The sequence below is a fragment of the Bos mutus genome, chromosome 9 (assembly GCF_027580195.1).
Source record: "Bos mutus isolate GX-2022 chromosome 9, NWIPB_WYAK_1.1, whole genome shotgun sequence".
NCBI lineage: Eukaryota > Metazoa > Chordata > Mammalia > Artiodactyla > Bovidae > Bos > Bos mutus.
Genome location: NC_091625.1, coordinates 88106255 through 88131991, shown reverse-complemented (window position 1 = coordinate 88131991; position 25737 = coordinate 88106255). Strand labels below are relative to the sequence as shown.

General features: G+C 43.7%; 1 protein-coding gene across 3 annotated transcripts in view; it reads left to right on the top strand.

Moving 5' to 3' along the window:
* The first annotated feature begins 2451 nt into the window (after positions 1-2451).
* The window catches only part of ZBTB2 (zinc finger and BTB domain containing 2), a 28712-nt gene continuing 5426 nt past the window's right edge, over positions 2452-25737 (top strand). Inside the window, exons 1-2 of one of the 3 annotated variants that reach the window (XM_070376866.1) lie at positions 2455-2640; positions 22162-22346. In XM_070376866.1, coding sequence (XP_070232967.1) covers positions 22174-22346 — 173 coding nt within the window. In that variant the 5' untranslated portion in view covers positions 2455-2640; positions 22162-22173. The other 2 variants (XM_070376867.1, XM_070376868.1) reach the window with 2 other exon arrangements.

Below are 25737 nucleotides of genomic sequence, written 5' to 3'. Positions count from 1 at the left end.
CAAAACTTTTAGCAACACAAGAATATGCAGAATATTTATGCATAACTTCTGATGAATCCATTCAGATTATTTTCTTGCACTGTGATTTTCTTTGAGGTAAAGTGTGAAATTATTTTTGAAACCCTAATTAGCCAAATTTATTTTCAAAATGCAAAATTCAGTACACAAAGTAAACAGATGACTTATTTAACTCAGGGCATTTGTGGCTCTCCCACAACCAGACAGACAGCTTCCCAGACCTAATCCTGACATACACTACACTAACCCTTCTCTGCAAGAACTGTTTGCTCCCCCACCTTTGCATTTGAGTCCATCTAAATGTTTCTACTTCAACCAGTTGCAGAAAACAAATATAATCTGTATATTTTCCTTTTAATGTTAACACTTGATGATGATGACTAAAAAATAATTGGCATATTTGGCAAAATCCAAGTACCTATGATTATGCCTTCAAAGAACTAGCAACAAAGCAGTCCACTTCTAAGTCAAGAGCAGCATCTTTGAAAGACAAGACTAGGATGCTCCTGACAGCACCTTCTCTAGGAAAAAGATTCAGAATAAGCCCTGAATTTATTTCTATACAACCATATAGAGTAATACTGGGAAACTATCTGTTGATCTTGAGAATAAGCTTTATTACTCTGACTGAAGGTCAAATACCTGAGACACATTGGCAAGTTTCTGCCCAATGGCTTCATCTGAAACTTTAGCATTAATTTTGTCCAGTTTTTCCTTTTTCTTAAATCAGTTCACTCTCCCTGTGAGCACTCATCAGACCATAAATTTGAAAGTTCAGTCTTAGAGTATTAAGAAACCAAGATCAAAATCACTTTAGTTTCCAAATGAGATGAAACAGATTTCAACTGCAGAGCCTATCCCAGGAACCCCACATGCCAGTCTAACGGCCAACTTTTGATGTTTAAGTGATAGTGCACCATAAATACTTACACCAGGGTCAGAATTCAGTTTTGCAAGGCAGACATTTAGCCACTCACCGAGTCATTTATCTAGCTGATCAAAGAATGAGAAAGGTCAAGGCAGGTATGTACTAAATCTATTACTCACTTTTGGACCACTGAAGTTATCCAGCTATGTATCGTCTTCAAGAAAGAAGAAATTAGTCATCAGTAGCACCAGGTACAACCCAGTTACCAAATGACACTCAGCAGGGACACTTCTGTATGTTAAATCAATTCTGCATTAAGATAGTAAGCCTGCCTGAAGTGTTTTGTGAACAGGGTGCTGTGTAGGTCTCGCTACATAAAATAAACCAAAATGGGCTCCACATCAAATCAAGGAGCTTATAATCAGGAAAGCATGCTTTAAAACCAAAAAGAAGCCTAGGGAACTGCCGCCTCCATTTCCAAACAGATTAAGCCATAGTCTTAAGTCTTCAAACTCCTAGACATGTAAAAGAATTCATTAAATGTATTCCTCAAAGGACAACATCATACTTCCACAGATACAAATAAAATTCTAGCAAAATGGCAATGACGCAAAAGTAAATCTTAAAATGTTAAAAATCACCATCAAACAATATTAAATTCCATGCCTGTCTAGTTGCCATGTTTCAGGAACTCCCTGTTAAAAAGATTTCAGGACCTCTAATAAATTTGACAGAATGGCCAATTCTAGAACCCACTCTAACAGTATCTCAGAGACCAAAAGTTAAGAATCTAAATAGTTCCTAAGTAACAAACATGCTTTGCAGACCTCGATTTTTCTGCAGACTTCTATTTTTCTGGACCAAAGCTTCACCAGCTAAAACCCAACTGCTGCCACAAGCATCAAGTTAAATCCTAACAGAAACGTCTCACACTCAACCGGTCAGTAAGGAAGCAGTTCTATCTCCAGACACACCACAAACAAGCATTTCTATTCCAGCTTGACTTCCTGACTACCACTGGCGATCTTTAAAAAAAAAAGAGTATTAATAATTCCACAATGAGCTCCTTGATTCATTCTCAAGTCCGTTGCAAGACTTAAGCTTTAAAACGTATGCTAATTCGGGCAGCAGAGGGACAAAGGTGCGGGCAGAGAGATGTCAAGCAGGCCGCTTGCAGCAGGATCCTAGCATGAGTTCTCCGAGCCTTCCCGGAGCATCTCCAGGAGCTTCCTACCTAACGCTTTTTGTAAACATGGGGCTTGTGACTCAAGCCTCCAGCCCCAATAGGTGGAGAGAAGTTTCCTCGCCTCGGCTGCACATGGTTTGCAGAAGTTTGGCTGGAGCGTAGCGCGGAGCCTGGGTGGGAGCGGCAGCGTACTTAGTGCTGCAGGCGGCGGCGGCGGCGGCGGCGGCAGAGCAGCAGGAGGCGGAGGCGGGCGGGGGGAGGGGAGGCGGCTGGTGGGGGGGGCGGAGGGGGCTCTTGCCGCCACAGCTCTCTCGCCGCCTCTCCCCCCCGGCGGGAGCCGCTCTCAGCCTCTTTGCACTAGTCGCTCCGCTCTCTCGGTCATGTGACCTTAACGTAACCGGACAGGAAAAGCCCCGCCGCCGCCGCGCCGGAGACACCGACCGCGGCGGCAGCAGCAGCAGCAGCGAGAGGCAGAGGCGGCGGCGGCGGCGGGGAGCACGGCCAAGGCTGCCCAGCGGTGCCTCCTCCACACCGCCCTCCCTCCCCGCCGCAGCAGCACCGGCGACAGGTAGCGCGCACCGCCGCCGCCTCCCGGGGCCGGTGCCCACGTGCCGCCCCCACAGCCCAGGCTCCGGGAAGGCGGAGGGCGGGGGCCACCGGAGCGCGCAAACGGTTCCGGCAGCGGCGGTGGCAACAAAGAAGACGAATGACCCCCACCCCCCAGTCCCGGGGCTTCGGGTGAAGGCAGGCGGAGGGCCCGGGCCACACGGGCACCCGGTTCTGGGAAGCGAGGGCGAGGGGGCACCCCGCGGGGAGCGGGGGCGGCGGCGCCTGGCGCCGGGGCTCTGGCCGCCTGACAAAACCATCCCCCGGAGCCAGGCGGCGGCGAGTCGGCGGCGGCTCCATCCGGGGCTTTGCGGGAGGGGGAGGGGACGGAAGCCGAGAGGGCGGGCGGCGGAGCGGAGGAGGGAGGGAGGGAGGAAGGGAGGGGGCGATTCGCGTTCCGTTCCCCGTCGCCGGTCCCTCCCTTCCCACCGCCACCGCGAAGCGCGTCCCGAACGGCGGCGGCCGGTGAGCGTCCCGCGCTGGAGCCCAGAGAGGCGGGCCCGTCAGGTGCGTAATCCTTCCGACGCCTCGCCGCCGCCTCCTGCTGCCGCCGCTGCCGCTGCTTCTTCAGCGGCAAGGCCGCGAGCTGCGGAAGTGGGTTTGGGGGAGGGGAGCGGGGAGGGAGGGGGAGGGGAGGGATCCGGTCGGACCGGAGCAGGCCCGGCCTCTCTGGCGCTTCTCCCAGCTGCAGCGGCTCCTACAGCTGCTGCCGCTACTGCTGCGGCTCCGCCTCCCCGCTCGCGGGCGGGGGCGCGCACGCGCGCTTCCGGCCTCCTCGGGTCTCGCGCTGTCTCCCGCTCTCGCGCGCGCTCTTCCCCTCGCCCTGTCTGGCCACCTCCCCGCCCCCGGCGCCGAGCTGTTGCGCCGGCCGGGGCGTTGCGCACGGCGTAGGCGTCGGCATTGTGTTAAACTCCGCGGGACTTGGGCGAGCGCGCGCGCGCACGCGGGACTGAGGGTGGCGGAGAGCGTGAGGCGCGGCCCGAGTGCGTCGCTCCTCCTCTCCCCTCCCCTCTCCTCTATCTCCCTCGGGGCTGGGGGCGGGGCCTGAGTGCCCGGCGCCGCGGCCCCGCCGGGCCCTCCTCCGGTCCGGGCGGTCCCGCCCCGGCCCGGCCCCTGCCTCTTGAGGCGGGGCGGAGCGAGGCTGACTGGGCGGCCGTTGGGCCGCTCTCGGGCGGGCGGGGAATGCGGGCCTCCTTGGGCACTGCCCGGGGCCGCCCGCTGCGGCCTCTGCAGCCGGTGTGGGCTCGCTGAGCGGCGGCCTCGAGCTTCCGCTCCACGGGCGATCTGCGCCACGGATAAGCCGAGACTCGCCCAGGGCTGCGCTGTGGTTTCTTGGCTGCTTGGCCTTGGGCCGTGAGACCCGCCTCTGAGCCGCGCTCCCCGCAGATGGGGCCCTCACACCCGAATAGAGCTCCGCGGAGGGGAGGTTGGGGCTCGGAGGCTGCTTGCAGGGGCCAGAGTCGTTTTCTCTGTGTGGCGAAACCCCCAAACCATGAATTTTTAAACAAGGCTGCATAGACTGTTAATGGCCGAAAATGCTTTAAGAAGCAACGTTGTTGTCACTTTTAGCTGGTAATGAATTAAGAGGGCAATGAAGGCAAGGGCAGCAGAGCAGGCAAGAAAGTGATTGGGTGGAGTGAAAATGCAGTTACTGCTACGCCATTTACTGCACGGACTTCATCTGCTGAACTCCTAATTATGCCCTAGGGAAATAACCCAGGCCCGTTGCTCCCCCCGCTGTCTGCAGTGTTCTTTAGCTCTTCATCTTACAGCCCACTTAGAGTGTGACTCTCAAAAGTCTATTCGTTTTCATAGGTTATTGTTTTAGTAAAATAAAGCATTAAAAGATAGGTGCCCCGGGGCTCAAGCAGAACTCTAAGGTGCTCTGGATTTCCTTAAATGGGCTGCCCAGTCCTCTCTGGGACGGATCATCTGTTTTGACCCTAATGGGTCACTGAAGTAGGGTGTAAATACCAACATCATTTTTAGTCTGAGGGGCTTGACATTTTAATAGAAAATCAGAATTAAATTTTAAACCCTCATTTCTCTGATTTATTACAAACCAAAATTAATTGTTAAAGTACATTTTTATTTTGCATTCCAAGTAATCTTGTGTGTCTAGGGCGTTTTCAAACTGCTGAAAGTAATTTTAAAGATGCTTGTGACTAATACTACATTCCTTTAAACTGGGCGTTTCTCACTTAATTTGTGGTTTGTAGAAGTTTATTTTCTAGCCAAAGAATTGACCTGTTACTGAAACCACCGCAAGATCTCAAAGTACAAGCAGTGGTATACCAGTAGTATTAGTGTCACAAGCGGTCAACGGTGGAGTCCTGGTAGAGGGTGGCAGACAAGCCACCGCTAGAGCTTTGCTGCACAGACCAGCTGCCTGCTTGCCCATTTTAAAACTTTTCTTCAAAAAGGGTGTAAATATATTGTGCTCCCCAAACTCTTCTACTGGAATCCTCCAGCAGCAGAGAATAAACACTAGATGTATTACGTCACAGAATAAATCTGCCACCATGACCATTTCTTTTTTCTCTAAAACCTGCACTTTTGTAATGTAAAAATTTTATTAAATAATATAAAATCGTATTTACCCAAGGAAGATATGTTACCCTGTATACATGGCCCTGTATAGGGAGATGTGCTTTCCCTGTCTTTGGAATCATGCACCTAGAAGCAGGGCATGAAGGAAACAGCTAAGGCTGGCATACAGCCTTTGCTTGGGGTCAGCTTTGTTGATGCTGGAGACGCTCCTGCCGTTTCTTAACCTGTGTCTCGCTGCTTCACCCCTGGACCTACTTGCTTTCTTTTGAGTAACTTTGAGCCTTTGAACAAGTAGTGCATCGCCAGGCCATCACAGTTAGGGAGGAACTGCTGGTCAGCTGGAGGCTTTACCATGAGCTTCAAAATACACCTGACAAAGGGGCATTTGTTCCTTTTCCTACTTCTGTATGATCTTTGGGTCATAAAGCATGGCCCTGAAAATCAAAAAGAGAATTGCAAATTGTTTTTTCCTTGAAGGAAAAAAAACTTTTAACATTCTAACCATTAAATCAACACTTACTAACAACCTTTTTAATGCTCAAGTAGGTTATAATTTTTATTACCAAATTCAAGATAAATAATTAAATGTTACTTTGAATCCACAGTAATAAGAGTCAGTGTTTTACAGTGCTAATATGCCCTTAAGAGAGGAGTCAGTAGCCATAGAGAGAACACTTATGAGGAGTTGGCTGTCCAAGAAAGATGGTTAAGACCTTTTTCTTTTTGTTTTTTCTTCTTTTTTTTAATGCAAAGGCCAAATTTGAGACTTGAATTTTAGGCTCAAATGCATAATCTTCTGTTCACATGCATCAGGTTTGTTTGCATCATGTGATATTCACACATCTATAAAACTGTGCAGAAAGATAAGAATTTGTAAAGCACATTACTGTATCTGGCTAAGTACTGATCAAACAAATTTTTTCCTTTACAAGACAACTTTCATGTACAGTTTCTTTAGTGTGCACTCCTGAGTTCTGCATGAAGCAAGGGTAAACATCAAAACTGTGTGAGAACAATATCAACGTATATACACATTTTCCTACACACCACCTAGTCATTTAGATTCTCCAAGTCCCTAAAGTGATTCTGAACAGGGATTGTCTTAAATACGGTCTGCCATCCCCTGTGAATCCCCAGGATCTTTTTTCACGTTCCAAGAGGTCAAAGCTATTTTCATATTGGTACTAAGATGTTACTGGCCTTTTTCACTGTTGACAAAATGTGTCAACACTGGGGAAGTCTGCATAATTCAAATGAGCTGACATTTTCCAAATGACCAGTGGATGACATTGTCTTGAATGGGTAAAAGATTGATTCAAAGTGCAAGACACAACAATGAATTTTACCATAGTAGAGCAGGAAAATTTCATTCATTGATATACTTTAAGATACCACAACTAACCTTTAAGAAACTACTGCTTGTCAAGTTTTGGTGTAATATCGAAGAATAATATCCACAATTACCTGAAAAGGCTATTAAATGCTTCTTTTTTATTTTCAACTGCGTATGTGTGTGAGACTCGATTTTCTTTAATACTCAACCAAAACAGACATAACAGAATAACTGGAGAAGCAGGGTAAATGCAGAATCCAATTGTCTTCTATCAGAGATTTGTAAAAATACAAAAAGATACCACTTGAAATTAAAAAAAAAAAGCCACTTCACTTTTTTTATTCTTTTGGAAAATATAATTATTTTTATTTTTTATTTTTTCACAAAAATGTGTTATTTATATTAATGTGCAATGGGCTTATTATTGGTATGTCTGATTGAATTAATATTTTTAAATTTCTCAGTTTTAATTTCTAATATAAATACTTATTTTCCACATAAACAAAAGCTCTTTGATGTACTCAGTAATTATAAAGAGTATGAAGGTTCCTGATGCCAAAAATTTGAGAAACCTTGAAATAAAATAGTGAAGTAAATTATTCCATTAAGACTGATCTACAAATACATTTGGAGCTCCTTTCTGAGGAGGTATATATTCTGAGCTATCCCTATAGGTGATTCTATTTTCCTCAGATTTCCTCAGATTATATTTCCTAGTCATGATACAGCATATGAAAAAGAATGGCAATCTACTTTGGGATTACTAGAAGCAAATTAAATTAGGTTTTAAATTTTGCTGCATGGTCATATTAGGTTTCCTTAAAGTTGATTGTAGCATAATACCTTTAGAACTATCACTTTAACATCAACTCTTTATCAGCATAAATCTCTGACCTGCTTCTCCTTGATACCCAAACCATCCATGAACTGCCTCCTTCTGACCTTAACTTATACTCAAATTAAAAACTAATTTTAATGTTCACTTAAGCAAAATACAATTTTAAAGAAATATTTTACAAGTGCCTTGCTATTCAAAGTCAAAATAAGTGCCATTGGTTAGCGTATGTCCCCTCTTTTTGTAATTTCTATGGTGGATTAACTAAAGAACTCTTAAGAAATATATGCCAGTCTGTCACCACAACTAAGTAAGATACATTTCCTAGCCTTGAAATACAGTTTTAAAATATATTAAAATTCAAACAGCTAGCCACATTCAAGTTTACTTTATAGGCCTTCAAATATTAATTATTAATAATACTAATTGAAAAAGCTATTTTTTTCCTCCTGGTAAGTGGTCTAAACTACTTGAAAGAATCAATCTTACTTGTGGATAGTGCTTTTCTGTTACTGATGTGTCCTGTGCATTGCAATATTCATTTATGCTTCACTTAAATAAAATCAAAGACTTCAGAGGACCCTTTCAGTGCCCTTGAAATGGGTAGTCTAAGTGATATTTAGTATCTTAGAAGGGCTATTATCTTTAAAAAGTGAATCATCAATTCCCCAAAGCTGTTTTGGTCTCCTGTTCTTATACCAAAAATGAAGGAGGAACTTGAGTTGTCAGAGTATAGTGTGATTATATTCATCCCATTCAGCTATTTATCCAAAAGATGAGTAACTTAAGGATCAGCCCACCATGTGTCTATGTGATGGCAGCTAAAAGTACTGGTCATCTAGGTAGTGTCCTATTTTCAGAGTGATTCAGTGATAAAAGCCGAAGCATTAAAGTGTTATTAATCTGTTTCAACATACTGTGTCTTACAGTCTCTGAATTTACTTAAGGAAAAAACCACTTGTACAAATATACATAATAGAGAAGATATTCTATGAAATCCCACTTTTAAGAATTGACTCTCTATCTCTAATTTTCTTTAGTTCCTCTACTCCCAATTCTGATATGGTAAAACAAATGATTTTTTATTTGTTTGTTTAAGTTCCATTTATAGTGTTGAATGGGTGGGGGCTTTATTATATAGGTCTTCAGTTTTACATCAGGTTGTTGGCCCTCTGTGACTGGGACTGATGGTGCTGTCACTCACTAAAGCCAGACATCCTGGAGTGAGAAGTCAAGTGGGCCTTAGAAAACATTACTACCAACAAAGCTAGTGAGGTATTTCAAATCCTAAAAGATAATATTGTTAAAGTGCTGCACTCAATGTGCCAGCCATTTTGGAAAACTCAGCAGTGGCCACAGGTCTGGAAAAGATCAGTTTTCATTCCAATCCCAAAGAAGGGCAGTGCCAAAGAATGTTCAAACCACCATACAATTGCATTCATTTCACATGCTAGCAAGGTATTGCTCAAAATCCTTCAAGCTAGTCTTCAACAATATGTGAACCAAGAACTTCCAGATGTTCAAGCTGGATGTAGAAAAGGAAGAGGAACCAGAGATCAAATTGCCAACATCGGTTGGATCATAGAAAAAGGAAATTTTTAAAAGTCTGCTTCTTTGGTTACACTAAAGCCTTTGTGTGGATCACAAGAAACTATGGAAAATTCTTGAAGAGATGGGAATACCAGACCACCTTACCTGCCTCCTGAGAAATCTGTACACAGGTCAAGAAGCAACAGTTAGAACTGGACATGGAACAATGGACTTGTTCAGAGTTGGAAAAGGAGTATGCCACCCTGCTTATTTAACTTGTATGCAGAGTACATCATACGAAATGCCAGGCTGAATGACTCATAAGCTGGAATCGAGATTGCCAGGAGAAATATCAATAACCTCATATATGCAGGTGACCCCACTCTAATGACAGAAAGTAAAGAGGAACTAAAGAGCCTCTTGATGAAACTGAAAGAGGAGAGTGAAAAAGCTGACTTAAAACTCAACATTCAAAAAACTAAGATCATGATGTCCAGTCCCATCCCATCACTTTATGGCAAATAGATGGAGAAAAAGCGGAAATGGTGACAGATTTTATTTTCTTAGGCTCCAAATTCACTGCAAACAGTGACTACAGCCATGAAATTAAAAGACACTTGCAAAAAAAAAAAAAAAAGACACTTGCTCCTTGGAAGAAAAGCTATGACAAACCTAGACAGCATATTAAAAAGCGGAGACATCACTTTGCCGACAAAGGTATATAGTAAAGGCTATCATCTTCCCAGTAGTCATGTATGGTTGTGAGAGTTAGACCATAAAGAAGGCTGAGTACCGAAGAACTGATGCTTTCGAACTGTGGTGCTGGAGAAGACTCGAGAGTCCTTTGGACAGAAAGGAGATCAAACCAGTCAGTTCTAAACGAAATCAACCCTGAATATTCATTGGGAAGACTGATGCTGAAGCTCCCATATTTTGGCCACCTGATGCCAAAGTATTGGAGCTGACTCATTGGAAAAGACCCTGATCTGGGAAAGATTGAGGGCAGAAGGAGAAGGGGGTGGCAGAGGATGAGATGTTAGAAAGCATCACTGACTCACTGGACATGAGTTTGAGCAAACTCCAGGTGATGGTGAAGGATGGCGAAGCCTGGCGTGCTGCAGTTCCTGGGGTCACAGAGTCGGACATGACTTAATGACTGAACAACAATAGAGCAAGGTAGTATTGTGTAAAGAGTGTGAAATTTATTCCCAGAATACCAGGGTTCAGTGGACCCCTGTTAGGTTACAGTTTTAACGTCTTTGAATTATCATGTAGTGATTTAAGGATGTGACTTCTGGATTCAGACACACCTGGCTTCTCCAAAGACTTTGTGACATAAATCAAGATTTTGGCGCTCCAGGCCAATAGCAGTATATATAGAGAGACCATCAAGTTCTCTGTGTCCCGACTGGAGTGTCTCAAAGTATCTCATTCCCAACATGTCTGGATCTAACCTTGTGATCGTCTCCCACAAAACTGGGTTTCTGCCCGTGTGTCCTCCACTGGGGAGAATCACATGATGTACGCAGTTACACAAGTTAGAAATCTAGGGGTTGTCTAAGATACCTTGATTCCGCACCCCCCCCACCCTCCTCCGCTTAATCCACCAATCAACCAGTTCTGTTGATTTCTTTAATCTTCTGTGTTTTAAATTCTGTCCATCTCCCTCTATCTTCATCACCACCATCCAGTTTGTCATCTGTCATCTAGACAACTGGAAGACCTCTGCTCTCAACCACTTCTAACAGGTCTCCTCTTGCCCCCCACTCTGCCAACACCCCCCCCAATTTGGTTAGCCCTCCAGCTGCAGCCAGAATGATATGTACATCATAGGCAACTGGTCATGTTACCCTGCTTCAAGTCCGCCTTGGCAGCTCCTCTTGCTCTTAAGATATGGTCCAGAATCCTTAACAAGACTAGAGTCTCCCACCTCACCTGCCTCGTTTCCTCTCTGGCTCTTTGCCCTTCAGTGACATTGACCCTTTTCCTCTGTTCCCAGTTCCATCTTGCTCCCTCCTATCTTAAGGCCTTTGTAAATGCTGACCCCTTGGCTTGGGATACTCCATCTTTGCCTGGTTAACTCTTCTCATTCTTTCAGTTCAGTTGCTCAGTCGTGTCCCAAGTCTTTGCGACCCCATGGATTGTAACACGCCAGGCCTCCGTGTCATAACCAACTCCCAGGGTCTACCCAAACTCATGTCCATTGATTCAGTGATGCCATCCAAGCATCTCATCCTCTGTCCACCCCTTCTCCTCCCGCCCTCAATCTTTCCCAGCATCAGGATGTTTTCAAGTGAGTCAGCGCTTCACATCAGGTAGCCAAAGTATTGGAGTTTGAGCTTCAACATCAGTCCTTCCAATGAACACTCAGGACTGTTTAGGTTGGTCATAACTTTCCTTCCAAGGAGTAAGCTTTTAATTTCATGGCTGCAGTCACCATCAGCAGTGATTTTGGAGCCCCCCCAAATTAAGTCTGACACTGTTTCCCCATCTATTTGCCATGAAGTGATGGGGCCGGTTGCCATGATCTTAGTTTCTGAATGTGGAGCTTTAAGCCAACTTTTCACTCTCCTCTTTCACTTTCATCAAGAGGCTCTTTAGTTCTTCACTTTCTGCCATAAGGATGGTGTCATCTGCATTTCTGAGGTTAGTGATATTTCTCCAAGCAATCCTGATTCCAGCTTGTGCTTCCTCCAGCCCAGCATTTCTGCATATAAGTTAAATAAGCAGGGTGACAATATACAGCCTTGACGTACTCCTTTTCCTATTTGGAACCAGTCTGTTGTTCCATGTCCAGTTCTAACTGTTGCTTCCTGACCTGCATACAGATTTCTCAAGAGGCACGTCAGGTGGTCTGGTATTCCCATCTCTTTCAGAACTTCCACAGTTTACTGTGATCTACAGAGTCAAAGGCTTTGCCGTAGTCAGTAAAGCAGAAGTAGATGTTTTTATGGAATCCTGTTGCTTTTTCTATGATCCAGCAGATGTTGGTAATTTGATCTTTGGTTCCTCTGCTTTTTCTAAGACCAGCTAGAACATCTGGAAGTTCACGGTTTACATATTGTTGAAGCCTGGCTTAGAGAATTTTGAGCATTACTGTACTAGCATTTGAGATGAGTGCAATTATGCAGTAGTTTGAGCATTCTTTGGCGTTGCCTTTCTTTAGGATTGGAATGAAAACTGACCTTTTCCAGTCCTGTGGCCACTGCTGAGTTTTCCAAATTTGCTGGCATACTTAGTGAAGCACTTTCACAGCTTCATCTTTTCAGTTCAGTTCAGTTCAGTCGCTCAGTCGTGTCCAACTCTTTGCGACCCCATGAGTTGCAGCACACCAGGCCTCCCTGACCATCACCAACTCCCGGAGTTCACTCAGACTCATGTCCATAGAGTCAGTGATGCCATCCAGCCATCTCATCCTCTGTCATCCCCTTCTCCTCCTGCCCCCAATCCCTCCCAGCATCAGAGTCTTTTCCAATGAGTCAACTCTTTGCATGAGGTAGCCAAAGTATTGGAGTTTCAGCTTCAGCATCATTCCCTCCAAAGAAATCCCAGGACTGATCTCCTTCAGAATGGACTGGTTGGATCTCCTTGCAGTCCAAGGGACTCTGAAGAGCCTTCTCCAACACCACAGTTCAAAAGCATCAATTCTTCAGTGCTCAACTTTCTTCACAGTCCAACTCTCACATCCATACATGACCACTGGAAAAACCATAGCCTTGACTAGACGGACCTTTGTTGGCAAAGTAATGTTTCTGCTTTTCAATATGCTATCTAGGTTGGTCATAACCTTTCTTCCAAGGAGTAAGCATCTTTTAATTTCATGGCTGCAGTCACCATCTGCAGTGATAGGATTTGAAATAGCTCAACTGGAATTCCATCACCTCCACTAGCTTTGTTCATAGTGATGCTTCCTAAGGCCCACTTGACTTCACATTCTACGATGTCTGGCTCTAGGTGAGTGATAACACCATCGAGATTATCTGAGTCATTAAGATCTTTTATGTACAGTTCTTCTATGTATTCTTGCCACCTCTTCTTAGTATCTTTTGCTTCTGTTAGGTCCATACCATTTCTGTCCTTTATTGTGCCCATCTTGGCATGAAATATTTCCTTGGCATCTAATTTTCTTGAAGAGATCTCTAGTCTTTCCCATTCTGTTGTTTTCCTCTATTTCTTTGCACTGATCACTGAGGAAGGCTTTCTTATCTCTCCTTGCTGTTCTTTAGAACTCTGCATTCAAATGGGTATATCTTTCCTTTTCTCCTTTGCTTTTCACTTCCCTTCTTTTCACAGCTATTTGTAAGGCCTCCTCAGACAGCCATTTTGTTTTTTTGCATTTCTTTTTCTTGGGGATGGTCTTGATCCCTGTCTCCTGTACAATGTCATGAACCTCTGTCCATAGTTCATCAGGCACTCTGTCTATCAGATATAGTCCCTTAAATCTATTTCTCACTTCCACTGTATAATCATAAGGAATTTGATTTAGGTCATACCTGAATGGTCTTGACTAGACGGACCTTTGCTGGCAAAGTAATGTCTCTGCTTTTGAATATGCTATCTAGGTTGGTTATAACTTTCCTTCCAAGGAGTAAGTGTCTTTTAATTTCATGGCTGCAGTCACCATCAGCAGTGATTTTGGAGCCCAAAAAAATAAAGTCTCACACTGTTTGCACTGTTTCCCCATCTGTTTCCCGTGAAGTGATGGGACCGGATGCCATGATCTTCGTTTTCTGAATGTTGAGCTTTAAGCCAACTTTATCACTCTCCTCTTTCACTTTCATCAAGAGGCTTTTTATTTCCTCTTCATTTTCTGCCAATTAATAAAAATAATCATTTATAATTACTTGTTCTATTCCAAGCCTTCTTAGTACTTTACATGTATTACCCCCCCCCCTTTTTTTTTTTGGACAACCATGAGACTTATTTACAGATTCCATGAGGCAAGTCTAGACAAGGCTATGGTTTTTCCAGTGGTCATGTATGGATGTGAGAGTTGGACCATAAAGAAAGCTGAGTGCCAAAGAATTGTGCTTTTGAACTGTGGTGTTGGAGAAGACTCTTGAGAGTCCCTTGGACTGCAAGGAGATCTGACCAGTCCACTCTAAAGGAGATCAGTCCTGGGTATTCATTGGAAGGAATGATGCTGAAGCTGAAACTCCAATGCTTTGGCCACATCATGCAAAGAGTTGACTCATTGGAAAAGACTCTGATGCTGGGGATTGGGGGCTGGAGGAGAAGGGGACAACAGAGGATGAGATGGCTGGATGGCATCACCGACTCTATGGACATGGGTTTGGGTGAACTCTGGGAGTTGGTGATGGACAGGGAGGCCTGGTGTGCTGCAATTCATGGGATCACAAAGAGTCGGACACGACTGAGTGACTGAACTGAATGGTCTCATGGTTTTCCCTACTTTCTTCAATTTAAGTCTGAATTTGGCAATAAGGAGTTTATGATCTGAGCCATAGTCAGCTCCCAGTCTTGTTTTTGCTGACTGTATAGAGCTTCTCCATCTTTGGCTGCAAAGAATGTAATCAGTCTATCTTCGGTATTGACCATCTTGTGATGTCCATGTGTAGAGTCTTCTCTTGAGTTGTTGAAAGAGAGTGTTTGTTCTTTATGGTCCAAATCTCACATCTGTACATGACTAGTCTAGTAGAAAAATGATAGCCTTGACTATATCTCTTTTTTGGCAAAGTGATGTCTCTGCTTTTTAATTCACTAGGTTTAATACATCTAGGTCTGTCATACCTTTTCTTCCAAGGAGCAAGTGTCTTTTAATTTCATGGCTGCAGTCACTGTCCACATGCTTTGATTGTTAATCATTATAATTAGCAATGAAACAAATAGTAAGAAGACAGTATACCGTGGTATTGATCAGGATTAAATTATGTGTGTAAAGGGTTATTATAAACTATAAAGCACTGTTAAGAACATAATTACTAGCATGAAGAAACGAGGTGACATTTTAAAATTGAAAATTTCTTCCAAAATACAGCACACTTTAAATTGATGAGAATTTGAGGTTAATCTAGGAAAAATAGAAATTGAACTTTTACCCCAATCACCCAACTAGTCAGGGGCCAATCTGTGATTAGAACTCAGCACTCTTCTCTCTAAACATATAGTCATTCATTTAATGAATACTGAACACCAGAGAGTATGCTTAGGCACATGAGATAAAACAATAAATGGTAAGACTCAATGCCAACTTTCCAAAAGCATCAGGCAGGTTCATGGGTCCTCTGGAGGCAAAAAGACCCTCCAGTCTTGAAGGTCAGGGGAATTTTGCAGAGGACAAGTAGAGGTAGGGGAAGGGACAGGTCGTCAGCAGTGGGTCCCTCTGCAAGGGGCACATTCCAAGGCCCAGTTCAAACTGGTCCCATCTCCTGACCGTGAGAGTAGAAATCAGGTTGCTGAGCTGCTCAGCTTTGAGAGCGAGGCCTGTGAGCAGTGAGGGTTATGTACTGTTAGTAGCCCAAGAATGGCCTGGGCATTGAGGATCTTCTGGGCAAAGAAAACTGCAGCTCATCTCCCAGTTCATCCAATTCCCCAAGTGAGTAAAATACATCATTTTATCTCCTTTGTCATCAACACACTCAAATGAAACTGGATTTGTGATAATGCTTGGACTTTTAGAACAAATGGGATACTTGATGATCACTTGGTAAAGACTACTATACGGACAGTCTTGAATCCAGAAAACAATTATACATAGCTTAGTGTCATAAAGTAACATTTTATGTTGTAATTTTTTTGCATATGTTCCATATGTTGAATACAGTGCCACTGTCCTGCCTCTAGAAGTATATTCTGTCATTATGTCCATCTTTTTATGTAGAAAAGCCCTCCATCCCTAATAGGTATATGAATATTTGATATATTTTCTTGCAAAATAAAGAGGGAGCACTCTCTGTCAGACCCCCAGTTTCAGGATTGGTTGGTTGGTTTTTAGTAGGTCTGGGCAGCCCAGAAGTCTGGAAACCAGTAGTTGAGATTAGCACCAGAGCATGGCGTGCAGAGTGAGCAGTGGTGGGGTCATCTGGGGTCATGCAAGCCATGCTGAGGAGTGTGGCTTTCATCCTGCAAGCCATGGGGAGACTCAAGAGGATTTTCAGCAGGATAGTAACATCAGATTTGCCCTGGGAGAGACAGTTCTAGCTAACCTGTTCTGTTTGGATAAATGGGAGAGGCTGGAGCTGGAAACAGGGAGATGAGCAGGGAGGTAGAGTTAAGGCATGGGGTGGGATGAAGAGTTTTAATTGGTGGCATGTGGGTGTCTGACCGACATGGGTTCCTGCCTTGGTCAAGGGGTGGATGATGGCGCCATGCGCTGAGCTGTGGATACAGATGGAGTGGGTTTGTGTTGATGGCTTTTATTGTCCTTTGGGGATTTGAGCTGATTTGCCTAGTCTGAATTTAGGGCTCAGCCCTAAATTGGCTGTGCGGGACAGCCAAGTGGGAGTGGATTGAATCACCACGGAGAGTCTGCAGAGAAGCAGGCTGTGGACCAAAGGCAGAGGAGCATCTGCAGAAGAGGAACCTTGATGGGGGTTAAAATAGAATAAATAGCCAGAGGTGAGAGGAAAACCAGAGTGTGTTGTCCTGGAAGCAGGGCCTGAATATTTATGGAGCAGGAGGGAAGGATATTAAATGCCACAGAGAGGTCGAATAAGCTACTCTTGCATCGGGCTGGGGAAGAGGCCCTCAGTGACCTTGGTGGGCAACACAGGGCAGCAGGAGTGATGTGGTTGGGTGAGCAGTCGATGGTGGGAAGAGCAGATGTCCATTTCCACAAAGGGAGGGTAGTTTGGAGCAGAGCCAGCCCATGAAGACGCTCAGTCCTCAGCCTACGTGGCATTGTGCAAGTAAAGCCTCACGGAAACGATTATGAAGGGGACCGCTGGGGCTAGAGCAGTACTCTCAGCTGGGCGGGGATGGAGGAGGGGCCCAGTACCCCATCCTACCCCCTTTTCTCACGCTCATTCATACATGAAAGAGTCGGGGTGGGGAGAAAGACATTTTTGGTCTCTAAGATTTTAAAAAATTGATGCATATGGGTTTTTCCCCCAATGTGAATTGGGGGAAAACATATGACACATTTTCTTTGTTTTTCCTCTTCTCAGAGACTCTAGACACGTGTTCTTCCTTCTGTATTTGAAAAACACTTTCAGTTCTTTTTTTATTCTAGATGGTCCTAAATTGAGATCCTAAAATAACTAGTAGACCCTCTTTAAAAAGAAACATTTTGCAGTTTTATCATAGTTTTATTATCATCTGAATAAGATACTTATGTTCATCTATTGATGGAATGAGGTGGGGAGCCATACGTTTTGCTAAATTGAAGAGATGATATATATTCGTTAATGTAATAACCCCAAACCTCAAAATCATCCTGTAAAATATTGATAAATTTGGTGAAAATTTTATATGTCAAAAATTCTCTAAAACAGAATCAAAAGAAAGTAAGAAAAATGTTATCATCAATATCCATGACAGAGGGCTCATTTCTTTATATAGAGTTTTATAGTTCGATAAGGAAAAAATAAAATAACCTGATAGACAATGGGCAAAACTTATGAAGAGAAATAAGAGGAAGTAAAAATATACTTCAATTCATCAAATTCATGGAAAGTAAAAAGTGGTATTGGCAAAGAGTCTTTAAAAAGTGTTAATACCCAGTGTTGGCTAGAATGTGGGGAAATGGGTAGAGTTGGGAGTGGATGAATGCTAGTGTGTATCCTTAATATTTGAATCTCTTACAGCAATGTTTACACTTTAAAATAGCCATTAAAAATCTCCAATTAATTTTAAACTAACATACTTGTATGTAGTATGTTCCAACAAATCAAATGAATTCCAGTTTAAGTCCCAATTCTTGTATTTATGGATTCTGTAATCTTAGGCAAGCTACCTAACCTCTCTAAGCCTGTTTCCTCTTTTGTAAAATGTGGGTACCGTCTCTGTACTGAAGTGTTAGTTGCTCAGTCGTGTCTGACTCTTAAATGACCACATGGACTATAGCCCACCAGAGTCCTCTGCCCATGGAATTCTCCAGGCAAGAATACTGGAGTGGGTAAGCCATTCCCTTCTCCAGAGGATCTTCCCTACCCAGGGATTGAACCCAGGTCTCCTGGATTGCAGACAGATTCTTTATTGTCTGAGTTACCAGTGGGTAGCAGGACCTCACATAGCTCGTTAGTGTGAAAATAAATGAATGGCATGAAGAGAATGGTTAATGGTGAACATTCCATAAACAATAACCTCTTATTGCCATCAAAAGATAAACAGTAATTCCTTACTATACTTGTCAATGAAAGTGACACCCATAGCTGCCTGAACGTGGATGTGTTCATGATCAGAGTCAGAGGCCATGATAAAGCAGCTCAGCCCAGTTTTCTCTAAAAGGTAGATAACTTTTTGCAGAGAAGGGCAAGTTAGTGTTCTGGCACTTTTCAGAGAACAGCTTTGAAGACTAGTTTCTAGAGTTCTATCCTGGTCAGATTAGAGTGTGTTTCTTCATCATCGCAGTTACTTTGCCCCCTGGCAGCATCTCTGGCTTTCATCATGAGCCTCATGCCTTTTCTCTGTCTCTTCTTCCTCATCTTAGTGCTTTTGCCTTCTCTGACTTGTGCAGAAGACACTGGGGAACTAAGTTCCCTATCCACACCATCAGTGTTCACGTGCAGGTGAGGCTATAATCCAGGTCTTCACACTCAGGAGCTACAGCCAACATGGGTGGCTCTCCTGCCTCTCCTACTTGGATCAAGCCCTTGATAGAAAACACAAAACTTGACATTTTGGAGTCTTGCTTTGTGAACCTGATCAGTATCTTAAAGTGTCATTCCACTTTGCTCGTTTATTTTAGGGCACACTTGTCAATTTCTGAATCTGCCAGATCATCTCTAGAACAGGAAGCAGGTTGGGGAGTTGAGCACCAGCTGAGCAAGAACCGATGTTTCTGTGTCTGTTTTTGTCTTTAAGTTTATTGGTAACTCTTTCTCCACGGTCACTTTCCTGATTCTGAAGTTAAGCGTCGTAGTTTTATCCATTTTTAATCTAATTAATTAATGTGTGATGAGCTTTTCTCTTTCAATTATTTGAGATAACTGTGGATTCACATGGAGTCGCAAGAAATAATATAGAGAGATCTCATGCACACCTCACCCAGTTTCCTCTAATGGAACCACCTTTAAAATTCTGCTCCCATCATAAGCAGGGTACTGACACTGACACAGTTGAGCTGCAGAACATTTCTGTCTCCACACGGCTCCCTCTGTTGCCCTTCTACAGCCAAACATCATTGGCCTCCTCTCCCCTGGCCCCTCCACCACTCACCTGTTCTCCATTTCTGTAATTTTCAAAAATGTTACGTAAATGGAATCCTACAGTATGTAACCTTTAGGGACATAACTCACCCAGGTTGCTGCACTTCATTTCGTCTTAAGGCTGAGTAGTTTCCTGTGGTTAGGGCATACCACGCTGTTTAACTGTTTAACTGAAGGGCATCTGGGTAGATTCTAGTTTTTGACTGAGGAATAAAGGTGCAGTGGATATCCAAGTACTGGTTTTCGTATGAACCTAAGTTTTCATTTCTCTGGGATAAATGTCCTTGGGTACAATTTCTGGATAGCATCATAGTTACATACTTAGATTTAAAAGAAATTGCTGTTTTCTAGAGTGGCTACACCATTTTGCATCCTTACCAGCAATGGTATGAGTAGTCTATTTCTCTGCATCCTTGCCAGCATTTGCTTGTTGATATTTTATATTTTGGCCACCCTGACAGGCATGTAGTGAGCGTCACTGTGGTTTTAGTTTGCTTTTCCCTAATCGCTACTAAACATCTTTTCACGTGTTATTTTGCCATCTGTGTATCCTCTTCGGTGCAATGTCACTTCAAGTCTTTTTCCCATTTTCTAATTCAATTGTTTTTGTACTATTGAGTTTTGAGAATTCTTTATATATTCTTGATATTAGTCCTTTATCAAATTTTTTTCTCCTAGTCTTTGGCTTACCTTTTCATCCTATTACCAGGGTCTTCTTCAGAACAACAGATTTTAATTTTTCTTGTTGTTATTTAGTTGTTGTGTCCAACTCTTTGGGACCCCATGTACTGTAGCCCACCAGGCTCCTCTGTCCATGGGGTTTCCCAGGCAAGGATACTGAAGTTAGTTGCCATTTCCTTCTCCAGGGGAGCTTCCCGACCCAGGGATTATACCAGAGTTTTTTGTGTTGGCAGGCACTTTCTTTACTACTGAGCCCCTCTGGGAAGCCCTTTTAATTTTTATGAAGTCCAGTTTATCAATTTATCCTTTTATAGGCTGTATGTTTGATGAATCCTAGAGCCTCTTTAAATTTTGTCCCATGTTTTTCCTCAAAAGTTATAGTTTGGTGTTTTCCATCTGAATCTGTGATGCATTTTGAGTTATTTTTATGTAAGATACGAGACAGATTAAAATTCTTTTTCTTTCTGTTTTCCTTTTGCTTTCTTTTTCGTCTATGAGAGTCTATTGGATCCCACAGCATTTTTGAAAATTGTTCTTTCTCCACTGAATTATTTTTGTGCCTTTGTCAAAGATCTACTGTACATATTTCCGTGGGTCTACACCTGAGTTCTGTTCCACTGATCTGTGTGTTTATCCCTCTGTCAGTGCCGTGCAGCCTTGAATACTATAGCTCTGTAACACCTCTCAAAATTAGACTGATTCCTCCCGCTTTATTCCTCTTTTTAAGCACTGTTTTAGCTATCCTAGTTTCTTTGCCTTTACATAAACACTTTAAAGTACTCTCGTCTGTATCTACAAAAAAAGTCTTGCTGGGATTTTGATAAGAATTATAGCAAAGCCATATATCAATATAGAAAACTGATTTATATTATGTCTTCCTAAACATGTCTACATGTCTTCCTACAGCATGTCTCTTCATTTATTTAGATCTTTGATTTCTTTCATGAGCCTTTTCCAATTTTCAGTATACAAGTCCTATACATGTTTTGTTAGATTAACATTTATGTATTTCATTTTTTTGTAATTGTAAATGATTTATTTCTAATAAATAAATTTGTGTCCACATGTTCAGCATTAGTATATAGAATTACAATTGACCTATATGTTTATCTTGTATTCTGTGGCATGACAAAAGTCATTTAATAATTCCAGGAGGTTTGGTAGATACTTTGAGATTTCCTATGTAAAAGTCATGTCATCTGCAAATAGGGACAATTTTATCTCTTCCTTTCCTGTCTGTAAGCCTTTTATTTCCTTGCTTGCTTTATTGTGCTGGCTGAAACAATTACATTGAATAGTATACTGTATTGGATAGTGGGAACAGACATCCTTGCCTTGTCCTCAACTGTAAGGAGAAAGCGTTTGCTCTTTCTCACCATTAACTGTGTTATTAAGTATAATGTTGATGTATGTGTGCTCGGCTTTTATGAATGCTATTTGCCCATGGGAAGGAGCAGTTTCCTGATGCAATGTACTTGCTCCCCCAGAAGCAGTTCCCTTGATACAGTTAGATTGAGGCTATGTGGTTTGCTGGAGTAAAGGAGGAATAATGAACTTAGAATTTTGAAGATTCAGATCTAAATTTTGACTCCCCACCCCGCCCCCCACCATCTGACCAGATGGCCCTGGCTAACTACTTACCCTTCTTGAAGCCCATTTCCTCCTCCACAAAAGAGGGAGAAGAGCACCTGTCCTGTGTCCTAACCCTTGAGGAATAAGGGATGTGGGGGTTATTAGAGCCCTGCCAAGGCTTCCCTGTCTACACAGCAGGAGCTGGAGTATTGCCCAGACTTACCGAGATCTTTCTGTCTTACTCTGCTGTGCCCCGACCAGCACCTTAATTTACTCATCTCTCTGGAAGGTTTGACAACTTCTAATGGATCATTAGAATTTGCATTTGAAATCTTAAACTCAAAGACCAAAGACCCAGAAATGTTTGCTGTCTGGCAGGCTGACTATTCAAGTCCGGCTCCTGGTTCCCACACTTAAACCATCTGTATAAACTCGGGCAAAGCATGCAGTCCCCGAATTCCCCATCAGTTTCATCATCTGTAAGATGGGAGAAATGATGGAACTACTTGCCAGGGCTGTTGTGAAGACTGAATTTATATCACGTTTCTAACAGTGCCTGACCTATTAGCCGTGATCATTACTGTTGGTGACTATAAGGACACATACTGATTTGTGAACCACCTTTCTTAAAAAAAAAAATTGTTTGCCTTGCAGATTTTTTAAAAAATGGATTTGGCCAACCATGGACTTATTCTCCTGCAACAGTTAAACGCTCAGCGAGAGTTTGGTTTCCTGTGTGACTGCACGGTTGCCATCGGCGATGTGTACTTCAAGGCACACAAATCAGTTCTTGCTTCATTCTCCAATTACTTTAAGATGTTGTTTGTCCATCAGACCAGGTAACTAACGTGGTTGATAATAATCTAATGACTGTAGCCTCTGACCTTCCACGGCCCTCTTTCCCACTGAACCTGTTCTTTGCCCTCATCAGGACCATGGTTCTCATGACCTCTCCCTAGGCTCCCAGTCCCTCGTGACCTCACCTGCCTCAGGGAGCCCCTCCACCTCCAATCAGCCGCACTGGGGCTCCCCCGACCCAGTCCAGATCAGCAGCCTGGGGTCCACTAGGAAAGCAGCGTCCTCCTCCAGCCCTGCCCTGAGTCTCCCCTTCCCCCTACCCACAATTGGACTTTGAGTATTTATCTTTAGTCTCCTAATGAGAAGCTTGACAGCATGAATTCCCACCGTGTCCTTCTTTTCTCCCCTAAAATGACTCCATCTCCTTATTTTTTTTCTCCCCATCTGTCCTGTCTTCGAGAAAAGAGCCCCTGGTTTCTAAGGAAGATGATCCTCCTGCTGCCCTCGTGTTCCCAGGTTCGCCGTAGTTTCTATTCTGCATTTTTTCATTTTTAACTGGTACCCTCCCAGGCATCCCCGAGTCTGTGAAGGCTCAGCACTTCGGCGACACTGCTGTCACCTGCCTGGTGGTGCTGCTTCTCCTTGTTGCACTGTGAAAGTTCTTCAGAGGGTGACCTATGGCCTCACTTCCCCACTCCTCATCCTGCACTCTTTGTCTCCACGGGGACTGCGGTTTCCATGCCATCACCCCACGGCCCTCATTTCTCCCAAGGTCACCTCTTCATCAGAACCCCGCCGTCCTCCCAGTCACTGTTGCCCGTGTCCTCTGCAGCATTTGCGCCTGTTTCCTTCCTTCTTCAGGGTTGTCGTCTGCATTTTGATGACTCTGAATCCCCCTTGTTCTTCTGCCTTCTCCACAGGCGCCTCCTGCAGTTTTGGTGAGTTGAGTCTCCTCGCTGCTCTCTCTGCCTCTCCTGACGGGCGCTTCTCTTTTCCTGGACCTTGCCTGTACTGGAAACCAGTTCACAGCCCTGGCCTTGCTCTTTCTCTGTCTCCAGAACTCTTTATTTCCCTAGGCCCCAAGCTGTCTGCTGGACATCTAGAATTAAATATCCTCTTTTATCTCATTTTGCATGACTACAGCTGAATTAAGTCTGCCCAGAAGTGCCTCTGGCTTCTCTATTTTATTTTTTCATCTTCAAGTAACCCATACTTAAAGTCTCTCTAAAACTGCCCCCAAATCATGTTTTCTTCACAATTACCTTTCACATTCGTTTTTTCCTTCCCTTTTCACTTCCTTTTCCTAATCATTTTCCATATTACTATCAGATTAATATTCCTAAGCACTGCTTTGATTGGCATGTGCCTTTGTTCCAGAACCTATCAGATTGTGTTATTCTTTTGATTGGAAACCTTAGAGGACACTCATCACATGTCAAAGTAGCACACAGATTCTTCTTTCTGTCTTTCAAGGCCCAGCAGGCAGGGAGCCTGACCTCCTTCCAGCCAGTTTCTGAAGGCACCCCCTCAGGACACTCCATCCCCCACTGGAACCACTCTTTGTTGGCCTTTGCCCAGTCCCTGAGCCATAGTCCGTGGCTGTAGGTCATCTCCATGACCCCCACCCCCACCCCTCCAACAATCAAGTGAGCTGAAATGATCAGGCAATCAGTCTTTTCCTCTCTTAACCTCTCAGAGCACTTTATTCAAAGCCATTTTGTAAGAGCAACACATTTCCCCTTTGTTGTTGTTACTTGTGTCCTTGCCTCCTTCCTTGTTTGTAAGATGCTGGAGGGCATTCTACAAATGTTTTGAAAGTCACAGCCTGTAGTTCACGGATTTGTGTATAATAGCCACTTGATAGATGTCTGCAGGAGCAGAATGGGTGGTTAATAGGATTAGTGGCAGGTGGAGGTTGCTTTATCTTTGGACCCTAAGGATGCCCCCTGTTCCTTTATTGCTAATGGATACCGGAAGTCTCAACACAGTGAATTAAACTGTCTTGCCAAGGGGCCGGTTTGCATTTTGAGGAATAAAAGAATACAATGTAATGATTTTTAAATAGATGCAGGAAACTGACTATAAGTGTAGTTACTCAGTCACTAAGTCCTATTTGACTCTTTGTGATCCCAAGGAAGTGTAAGTGTAGACCAGTGAGCAAATACCATTCTAACAAAGGAGTGTGGTATCGGGGCCGAAGTTTAAGCAGCAGTGTGTTATTGCCCCGGAGCTGGCATGTACTGTTTGCGAAGGGAGAATGCTTAGGCAAAGACCAGAGCCCTGCTTTTAACTGCTGACTGCTGTAGAGATGCTAAAGTTGAAGCTCCAATACTTTGGCCACCTGATGCAAAGAACCGACTCATTGGAAAAGACCCTGATGCTGGAAAGATTGAAGGCAGGAGGAGAAGAGAGTGACAGAGAATGAGATGGTTAGATAGCATCACTGACCCAATAGACATGAAGTGGAGCAAACTCCGGAAGATACTGGAAGACAGGGGAGCCTGCGGTGCTGCAGTCCATGGGGTCACAAAAAGTCGGATGTGACTTAGCAACTGAACAACAGCAGCAACTGTAGGGAGACCAAGAATAGTTTTTCACACAGAGAGTGTTTTATGTCTGCAGTTACCACTAGATGTCTCTGCTTTATGGATGCTTCCTAAGAATAACTTCTGATAGCTTCTCACATTACTTTTTTTAAAACATTATTTTTAAATCCTTATTTTCAAAGTCTTTTAAGCTCATCCTTTACTTTTTAAAGGGTCTAGTGAAGGAAAGATTAAAAATGTAAATGACTGTGGAAGTTTTTAGGAAGGGCTTGTAGCTTGTGCAAAAATTGTATTTTTCCTCCATAAAAGTGTTACGTCCAACATACACCTGCAAACTAAACCACTTATGTGTAAGTATATTGTAGACAGCAGTTTCCTTCCCCAAAGCCTGGGACATGACCAGAGTGGCCTCGAGCAAGCCGAGCAATTTGACAGGAGGTCTGGCTGCCTGGGAGGGATAGCCATGGAGGACACTGATGGCTGGAATGTGACATAAGGAGCTTTTTAAAATAACTTTTTAGTGTCTTGAGTGTGTCTATGTGCTTCTGCTTTAGGAAAAGAAAGATGAAGATGAACAAATCAAAATAAATTGGTGTCTGGAAACCTCCCCGGGCCCTGGGTGCTGACCGCAAACCCCAGGGCTCCACTGCTTTCTGCCTGGGGCTCCTCACCTGTCCCCCGGGAGTTTTTCCTCCCTGTAAGCCTGGCTGAAGTGTGGATGGGGCCTCCCCAACCCCATCCCTTCTTTGCCCTCAGAAATTGCACAAAGTTCATTAAAATTTGAGAGGCTTACTAACCAGTCATCTCCATTCACAGTCAATAGACAGAGGACAACTCAACTTATACAATAACCAGTAAGGGGAAATAATAAAATTTACAACAGAGT